At 47.7% G+C, this 9421-nt stretch overlaps 2 protein-coding genes across 2 annotated transcripts in view; both read right to left on the bottom strand.

The window, feature by feature from the left end:
• The window catches only part of LOC123082611 (U-box domain-containing protein 32-like), a 13772-nt gene extending 11182 nt beyond the window's left edge, over positions 1–2590 (bottom strand). The window contains exons 1-5 of the mRNA XM_044504915.1: positions 2431–2590; positions 1898–2061; positions 1498–1753; positions 1042–1264; positions 104–224 (exon numbers count right to left, since the gene is read on the bottom strand). Coding sequence (XP_044360850.1) covers positions 104–224; positions 1042–1264; positions 1498–1753; positions 1898–2047 — 750 coding nt within the window. The 5' untranslated portion in view covers positions 2048–2061; positions 2431–2590. The remainder of the gene's footprint in view (positions 1–103; positions 225–1041; positions 1265–1497; positions 1754–1897; positions 2062–2430) is intronic.
• Positions 2591–3120: 530 nt separating this feature from the next.
• LOC123149335 (RGG repeats nuclear RNA binding protein A) lies at positions 3121–6447 on the bottom strand. Its single transcript, XM_044568980.1, has 7 exons — positions 6352–6447; positions 6054–6247; positions 5549–5936; positions 5295–5442; positions 3867–4025; positions 3732–3788; positions 3121–3621 (listed from the first exon to the last, which is right to left on the bottom strand). The coding sequence occupies exons 2-7, from the start codon at positions 6208–6210 to the stop codon at positions 3427–3429; spliced, it is 1104 nt and encodes a 367-aa protein (XP_044424915.1). The 5' UTR covers positions 6211–6247; positions 6352–6447; the 3' UTR covers positions 3121–3426.
• Positions 6448–9421: the final 2974 nt, after the last annotated feature.

Here is a 9421-nt window from a genome sequence, read left to right as displayed (position 1 = left end):
TATTTAAAAGATGGAATTATGCGAATACGTAAGAAACATTTAATGTAAAGCATTGAAAAGCTATACTTTAATTAGTAGCAAATGCTTAAATTATTGCTCTCACGTTCTCATCTTCTGGATACCCCTTCTTTCCTGTTAGTATCTCCATAATTACAACACCAAGACTATATATGTCAGACGCGAATGTCAGTTGTCCACTAAAGAATTCGGGTGCCAAATATCCGCTGCAAGAAGATATATAAAGATCAATCAATGAACATGCAAAGAGTAAAATGCATCCATGGATTGGTAGACTTGTATGGTGTAGTCACTTTGGTTCTTGAACTTAAAAACTTACTATTGGGGTCCCTAAAATTTGTTTAGTGCTTCACTTTGCTCCAAAACACGATCAGCTGCCAATCAAAGAAAAAAAGATTTGTTGCCACAATGCAAAGAGGATGGACACGCTAAGCATGGGAAGAGTTTTTTTTGTCCTCGGATCCATATTGTTTACACATCATAGCTATTCCTCATTATCTCTATTCGTCCTCGAAACTACAATTTCCAAATGCCCAATGTGTCCCGACCCAAAGCCATACCATGGCTTCCACAAACACTTAGAGTTGTGTGCTCCATAGATGGGGGCTTTGTTGCTTCTCGATTGCACGAGCTGTGGATTTAGAATCATGAAGAGGTGCTTGACAAATAGTTGTGAGTAGAACCTTGATCTTGTCAAGTACACAATCACAAAGTAAGTGAGGCATTCTATTATTTTGTTATTTTCTTATTTTGCTATTGTGGTGCATTTGTATCTATTAATTTATGCTCGATTGGGCGTTTGCTTTCAGCATGGGCCGATGATGGAAGAATCAATTTAGGAACGCTGGGATAAAAATGTAAAAAAGAAACACAAGTTTAAGGACCCAAACTACATCTTTTAAAGTTTGCGAACCAAGTGACCACACCACATGAGTCCAAGGACCATGGATGAATTATACATATGTGCAAATCCAGTATAAAATTCATGAAAAAAAAAGATGGAGTTTTATGAGGTTGGCTTACCACGATCCGCATAGGTGTGTAGTGAAAACCTGGGTTTGCTCTTCACTAAGGCACCTCGAAAGACCAAAATCAGCAATTTTGGGTACCATGTGATCATCTATCAGTATATTCTCAGGCTTGAGATCCAAATGAAGAATACGCTTGCCATGAAGATAATGTAAGCCCTCACATATTGCCTTAATTATCTCAAAGCGCTCCCTCCATTCAATTCCATGAAATGGGTCTACAGAGGAAGAGGATTTCAGATTTTTGTGCTTTAGACAAACAATATAATGTGGATCTATGAATATGAGACAATGTAAAATATTTTGAATAGTTGTAATGTTTGTGCAGAGGAAGGCCTCTCAGATTTTTGCACTTTAGGTAGAGATAATGTATAACATTTTACACAGTTGTATTGCTTGTACGACGCTTAAAGAATATAATAAAGATGGAAATAAAAACTATTGAGCCTACCTGCAATATACTTATCAAGGCTCCCATTGGGTACATACTCAAAACAGAGCAACCAGTTGCGTGTATCTGCAATGACAAACTTCCCCTCGTAGTCCGCAATTTTACCTTGTGTTTCAGCGCAATATCCCAGAAATCGTACTATATTCTTGTGCTTGGCCTTCACCAAGCATTCAACCTCCTTGTGGAACTTCTTCTCTTCTATGTCAAAGAGTTTGGACAGCTTCTTTACAGCGACCATCCCATGTCTGGTCATCCCCTGCGGCCTCAACGTGCAGAGAGTGAGCATCAACCTTGTGTGTGATGACATATTGACGTGATTGTGGTGTGCAATTGTTGTTTACGTACTTATTAGGTCAACTGTCGTTATGTCTGACGAAAATTATTCAAGTTGCAATAGTACCTTATAAACAACCGCAAACCCGCCGCTGCCGATTCGCCGGTCGTCAGAGAAACAGTTTGTGATGTCTTGTAGAAGTGAAAATGGCAGATCTGTTGGCTCTGCGCTTTCATCCAGCAGCATGCGCTCCAAAGCATTGATTTCATGGTCCATTTGCAATCAATCACCTGCCATGGTGCAGTACCCTTGAAATAAGAGCAATGCCATTTTTTTGGCTAAAAAGATGTATATGCAGGAAACCATGGCTACAAAAACGTCTTATATTTTGATACAGAGGTAGTAGATGGTTTGAGATGTGCTTATTTGCTGCCTACAATCACGGCTACAGAAGCTAGAACTCGAGGACCTTGAGTCAAGGTGACATGGTCTAGGGGAACAAGCATTTGGTGATGAAGTTGTTTGCTATGCGCGCGTGTGCCTAGAAGAAGCTTTCGAATTCGCTTAGTAAGGCTGAAACAAGTACCATTCGGTATGTCTTTCGACAGCAGCAGCAGCAGCAGGTGGAAAAACAAGAGTAACAGCAGATTGATAGTTACCTGCCCAAATTTGATCCACTAGCTGTTGTGCTTCTGCAGGACCGGTGGCCGGCCGGCGAGCAGGGATTGAGATATGGGTCTGGATCGCGATGGCCTGGGCCGAGGAAGAAGACGACGACCAGCGTCAATGCCTGATGGTATGCGGGGGGGAGGGGGTTGGTGTGCCTTCCAGCCTGATTAGTACTAATGTGCTGGTTAATCTAATCTGCAGCGCTCTGAAATTCGTGCGGATCATTGTATACTGCCCGGTTGCCTATGCTGCTCCACTGACAAAAAAGTTAAGCCGTGCACTAAACTTAAAAGAGTATGGGCTCTCTCCATTACCTTTACTTCCACACTGCCGCATTACCAAATTTAAGCTAACAAAATAGCAATAGGGCAGTGCACTATGACGAGTTCTGTTTAGCTCTAGTTTCTGTGCTTGAACTGATACAATGCGTGATTGGCATACGTTCAGTTTAAGTTTTCTACACAGGAACTGTGCGGGGTCTCACTGCTTGAGAAACTGATGTCATTTCTGTTGTGATTTGCATACATCTTTTCTCAGGCCTGGCACAATCTTTGCACAAGCACGCCTTGCCATGGCAGGCAGCATAACTTTCCAACAGAGAATATGCATAGCAAACACTCCTACTAAACAGCTACGGCTAAGGAAGAAAGATGACATAATTCTCAGCTGAACAAAATCACTGAACCAAGCAGACACGACACAGATAAGAGCAGCAAGTGCACCAGGAAAACATCTCATACATGACATTGTCCTATCCAAATGAACGGAATAAGCTGCGGCTAAAACAAGACACGACACGGGTGGGTGCACCTCAGGTGTACACGGGATACACACACGGCGACAGATAAAAAGACAGACAGGCAAAAAGACAGACAGGCGAAACGACGACACGCTACTGAGTACTGACAACTCAACAAGGACACAGTCTGGAGCGAACCACCGAGGAGCCGCTGCTAGTCGGATCAGGGCACGGGACACGGACCCCTTCACTTCCCACCTAGCGTCGGAAACTGGGACTGGTCTTCGATCGCCGGAGCAGCAGCTGGTCGCCGGCCACCACCGCCGCCGCCGTTGTACCCGCCACGGGCCTCGCCGCGTCCCCTGAAGCCACGGCCGCGGCCCCGCCCGCCATTGTACCTCTCGCCTTCAGCCGACTTCAGGAACTCATTGATGCTGAGGGACTTCAGGCAGGGACAGGCAGCATCAGAGCAAACACAGCATAACGGTTAGTAGAAGATACACCAGTTGCTCGGACCAAAGTAACAGGACAGGACAGAAATGCGCAGGATACCTTCTTGGCACGCTCCTCTCTTTCTGTGCTTTCTTTCTTCTTCTCCTTGTCAGAGCCCTACACCAGGGGTGGTGGCTGAAAGTTAGCATCAATATGACCACATGAAGAAGAAAGACAGCCTGATGTACAACTTACCAGCTTGATAAATACTTCCTCAGCATCCTTCTTCACTGACAGTTGCTGCATGGACTGCAGCTCCTTGTCAACTTCAACCTTTCTCTCCTCAGCCTTCAGTGCGAGTATCGCTTTCCGCTTCTCCTCCAACACTTTCTCATACTCCTCCAAGGTCATCTCCTGTATGGTCAAAGTACAAGTTATTTCAATGACAGGTGTAGCATGCCACAGGACAAACATTAGGCATCAGAAAGAGCACAAGCATGCCACAGGTAACCTATTCAAACTTGTAATGAGATGCCTGGATCATGTACAGAAAACAAATGCAAAAGCAGAACATGTACAGACAACAGCACAGAAGCACCAGAAAGCTCAAGAGAAGTTGAATATGTCATGATAAGCCATCCCCAAAATGAAGGGTGAAGATGGAGAAGGCGCAGTGACACTGTAACTGAACACACCTTCATCATAATAGAAACAAGCCCAGGAATATATCAAAGAATTCTGGACCACAAACAAGGAACAAAATTGCACTCAACATCTCAATTAAATAACAGGAAGTCAGAAATTCTAGGAAAAGATATTGCCAAAATAAAATTAAACAAGAGTACATCACATCAGAGAGGATGCTGTTATATGAACCAACTATTGCCTAGGTGAAATTGAGCACTGGCAACTCATTTCTGAGAATGTCAGTCTCACTGGATCAACCATATTTCATTACTCCCAACCAAATTACAAGTAAGCCTTCAAAGTGAATGACGATTAAAGAAACTGATATTTCAGTACGTGTATATATGCATTTCATCTACCACTTATTTAGATGCCATCAGCAAATCAAATGGTTCACTGAGGTTAGTTAGTGCTTGGCATGGATGTCAGACAACCCTAAAATGTATGTGATCAATCGCGACAAAAAACAACGCAATACATTCTGACAGAAGTATGTAGCAATGGGCACGAATGAGAAGATAACTACAAAAGCTGACAATAAGATTAGCCTGGAGGATGAGGAAAAAATTCCAGTTTCCAAAGAGCTTAATTCAAACCATTCTGTAATGTGACAGAAGTAGCTATCCCGCGAGCAGGTGTACAGCAAAAATCTAGACTGGTCGAGTAACTGTATTACGTTACATCCCTAGAATAGCATATGTAAAACATGATATCCCTCCAATCCGAATTAATACACCCCTAGAATAGCATATGTAAAACATGATAGTCCCTCTGATCCGAATTAATTGACGCAACCTCAATACAATGTAAAACGGACAACTACGCCATTGTATAGAGACTGCGTCATTTAATTCGGATCGGAGGGAGTATCTGGATTGTCCAATCCAGCAAGAAATGCTACCATCACCATTGTCGCCAATACAAAATGTACACGCCATACAACTACCACAACACAATTTAAATCAATCAGATGATGGCAAATTCTGAAAAATATACCTTATCTTCCTCAGCTTCCTTCTCTTCCTCTTCATTCTCTGCACCCTCCTTGACCTTCTCAGCCTCGGGCTGCGGCGCATCCTCGGGCTTCTTCTCATCCTCTGCCACAGCAGGGGTCTCCTCAGTGTTGACAGCCTCCACATTTTCCCTGATCACCACCAGCCACATAAGAAACGTCAAGCTCCACACATCACAACAGCAAAAAGTATCAGCATCTTGCCATGAAACCAGAGACTAATTGGATCAATCTTAACTGTGGGAACCCTTCGTCGGTGGCAGTCCCCCAGTTGCCGCGGCCAGCGCCGTCGCGCTTCATCCCGAAGCCGCGGCCGGTGCCGCTGCGGCGCTCGTAGGAGCGGTGCGGGCGCCCGAACTCGTCCGTGTTCTGCCCGTCGGAGTAGCCCCCGCGGCGGCCGCCCCCTCCGCGGTAGGGCTGGCGCGGCCCGCGCCCCCTCTCCGCCTGCTTCCCCTCGCCGTCCTCCAGGCGAGGCGCCGGATAGCCGCCGCCGCCGCCCCCGCCCTCGAAGCCGCCGTTGGCGTCCGCGTCGCCGTAGTCCCGCCGCGGGCCGGTCCTGGCCCCGCCACCGCCTCCGCGGCCGCCCCTCCCGCGCCCGGCGCCGTCCCTGTTGCCCCTGTCCTCCGCTGCAGCCACAAATCGAGCAATCGAATCACACCATGAGCAACAGAAATGGAAGCTCGCGTCGAAAGACACATCCAGCAATCGAATCGGAGAGAGAGCGAACCGAGAGGGTCACTCACCGGGCGGCGGGGTCTTGGCGGGCGGCTTGGAGCCGGGCTTGGCGGCGGGCGCGGCGGGCTTGGGCTCGGCGGCCTTCTTGGCGGCGGCGGCGGCGAGGAGCTGCGAGGGGTCGTCGTTGTCGACGTCGCCGAGGAGATCGAACTGGTTGGACGTCATCTCCGCCGCGCCGCACCACACCAAGCACTCAAACTAGCTGAAAAAAACTCCGGCGTGAGCGAATCTAGCAGGAGGCCGCCGGCATGGACGACGGACGGATTGGATTGGATGGAAAGATTAGGGTTTTGGAGGTGGTAAAACCCTAGCCGCCGCCGCCAACGGAGAAGAAGCCGCTGTGTGTTGTGCTGCTGGAGCTGTGGGAGTGTGTGGGATGTGACAGCGGAGTGTGCTGGCCTCCGTTTTCAGACCGCGGGCGGGGGGGAAATGGCGGAAATGGGGCTCGGGGAGAGGGGTAATTACGGGCGTGCGTGGGGTGGGGGGTGCGGGGGCTGGGGGCGGTTTGGTCATTTTGGGGGTGGGTTGTTGGGACGGCGGTCGTGGGCTTCGGGCGTGGGTGTCGGCCTGCCCTGGCTTCTTGTACGGGCCTCCGGAGCTGATGGGCCGCCACCAAGCCCATTCGCCACAAATACTTTTTTTTTCCATCGATACACTCCGCTGTACTTTGATCTTGCAACATATTTTTCTGTTTTTGTTCATGGGTTGAATACTTCACACACACAAATCATATGTTATATTGGAATTTTAAATCATACTTTCATATATTCGCTCGCGCAGTTTTTGCTTCTGAAGGTGCCAACTGAAAGTGTCCGTGTGCGCAAGCCTAGACTTTTCAGTGACCAGTCACCAAAGCCTAACAGTGAAGCGGCACTTGGCGAAAAGGTGAATGCCCGTTTCTTACTCCCGCTTGCAAACTGGGCAAAGTCCACAATTTGGCCAACCACGTTGTTCCAAAAGGTCGGTGGTCCAAATCCGGTCTTGCAAAGCCAACCAGGCGAATAATTTGACCTTTGGAGGGGCCCAAGCTTTCCAAACCATGGTATCCATGGGAGATAGCGTCAAACCAAGGAATTGTTCCTTGTATGCAGTTGCTGCCGAGTAAATCCCATCAACGAAGTGTTTCCAAACAATGTCATATTTTGCATTCACGTCAAGATGGAAGTCATGAACTAACATCCAAAGGGTGAAGAGCTCCCGGATGTGGTCACCGAAGATGACGGTGTCTCGTTTGATCTTTATCATCCATGCATACCCATTAAGCGCCTCCCGCACTTTCCAATTCTTTCTCCTTGAGGCTTCATGAATTAGCGTGTAGTATCCTTGGGTTTCCGGCAAAGTAGCCACGGAGAATCCCAGAAGGGCGTTTTTGCCCCATTACCGCTGACGATTGTGGTGGAGGCATAGAAGAAATCGAGGTCTTCATCGATGCAAAGGTTTCCCAACCCCAAGGCCTCTCTAATCCTTGGGGCGACACATAGTCTCCTAGTTGACTTTGCATTTTGCATCGGTTGTCTTGTCCAAATTAGACCAAAGGAATGCTCTCTCGATCTTGTTAATGTTCTGGAGAGAGCCCTACGGCACGATGAGGGGTGTGATAGAGTACACTGCCTAAGAGGTGATGACTGATTTGACAAGGGTTGTACGCCAAATGGTAGTGATGCTTTGCCCCTCGTAAGTTACTAGTTTACCTGCCGCTTTGCCTTCCAGATATTGGAAGTCCACCTTTCTGAGCTGCCATACTGAAAGTGGGAGGCCCAAATATTTTACGGGGAAAGTTGCCCATGTCACAGCTCGAGCTCCAGGTGGTTGCAACAAATTGGCATGACCGAGCTTTCATTGGTGCAGAGGCCCATCACGTCACCAAGGGCCCGCAGGATGAGCGATAGGTTGTCAATGTCCCTCTTGATTGGGGCCACAAAGATGGTCTCATTGTCAACATATAAGGAAGTTCTCAACATGACACCTTGCCCGCGGATCTTGTGAATGATGCCTTTTCGAGTTGCAAGTTCGAGAATTTGGTGAAGCGGGTCGATTGCAAAGACAAAGAGTAAGGGGGCAACGTGTCCTCCCTGCCTTAGTCCGCGGCCATGCTTCAAGAGAAGGCAACACGAAGAGGAAGAGGACAGTAAGGCAACAATCCAAATCCGGAATTTGCATGGGAGCCCGTTTGTGTTGCAATAAGTCAAGGATATATTCCTACTTGACCGAATCGAAGGCCTTTTTAATGTCGAGTTTGAACAGAAGGACAAGGGTCTTGCATTTGTGGACTCGACGTGCAAGTAAAGTTGCGAACATACGTGAAGTTATCACGAACGCTCCTCTTTTTTATGAGAGCACTTTGGGCATTGGAGACAAAGGCGTCCATGTGAAGGGCGAGACGTAAAGATAGAATCTTGGCAATGATTTTTGCGACGACGTGGAAGAGACTAATGGGCATGTAGTCGGTGATGCCTTCCGCCCCCTCCTTCTTGGGCAATAACACCACATTAGCGGAGTTGAGCCACTGCAGGTGGGACGTGTGTAGGGAGTCGAAACGATGTATTACTCTCAAGATACCATGTTTGATGACTGCCCAACACCGTTGGAAAAAGAGGCCCGTGAAACCATCTGGACCAGGGGCCTTGTCCCCGGGGCATTTCCTTGATTGCCTCCCAAACCTTGCCTCGGTGATGGGGTCATCAAGATCAAGCAAGCTATAGGGTTGTATGCCAAGCTCATTCCAGTTAAAATCTAAGTTGCTGGTGGCCCCTCTTCCCATGACTTTAGAGAAGTGCTTGTGGATGACCTTTTCCCTTTTGCTTATGGTCGGCCAGCCATCTGTGAGCATGCTTGATTCTATGATTGTGGTTTTTCCTCCGCCTCGCATTTACCTGACGGTGCAAGAATTTTGTATTTGTGTCACCATCCTTCCGATTTGGAATCCTTGCACATTGGATCTTCCTTGCCTTTGAAGCACTGCAAGGCTGATCACCCTACGCTTGAGCCTAGAGCATGTAGCTCTCAAGGAATAAGGCCGAGGATTCGAGGGGTGGAATCTCTTTACCGTGCACCGCATCCAATTGTAATTGCCATAGCCGCCAAGTCAACATAATGACATTATTGCATTCCTCCTCCGAACAATCAGCCAAGACATTTAGTGCTGGCCAAGCAGGCTTGGGGGTTGGTTGATTCTCCAGATAGCTTATGTGTGAGGCTGTTGCACGCAAAGTAAAGTATTGCCCACACGGTAACATTCTTGATACAATATTTCCAGGGAATTCAGTGGCGGTGTGGAAGGGTATCTTGTTAAACAAGGTCTTGTTTGGAGAGTGGGTGGCGGTTTGGCGAATCCGTGTATGTCGATCCCATGTGGCTCTGGTTTTTGCCCTATTAC

The sequence above is a fragment of the Triticum aestivum genome, chromosome 1B (assembly GCF_018294505.1).
Source record: "Triticum aestivum cultivar Chinese Spring chromosome 1B, IWGSC CS RefSeq v2.1, whole genome shotgun sequence".
Lineage (NCBI taxonomy): Eukaryota > Viridiplantae > Streptophyta > Magnoliopsida > Poales > Poaceae > Triticum > Triticum aestivum.
This window is presented reverse-complemented; position numbering and strand designations above follow the sequence as displayed.

Excerpts from the sequence above, each read along its gene's own strand:
- LOC123149335 (XM_044568980.1), bottom strand. The coding sequence starts at position 6,210 with ATGACGTCCAACCAGTTCGATCTCCTCGGCGACGTCGACAACGACGAC. Across the intron at positions 5,937-6,053 it reads CGCCAAGACCCCGCCGCCCG|CGGAGGACAGGGGCAACAGG; the intron begins GTGAGTGACCCT and ends TTGTGGCTGCAG. Across the intron at positions 4,026-5,294 it reads AGGAAGCTGAGGAAGATAAG|GAGATGACCTTGGAGGAGTA; the intron begins GTATATTTTTCA and ends TTGACCATACAG.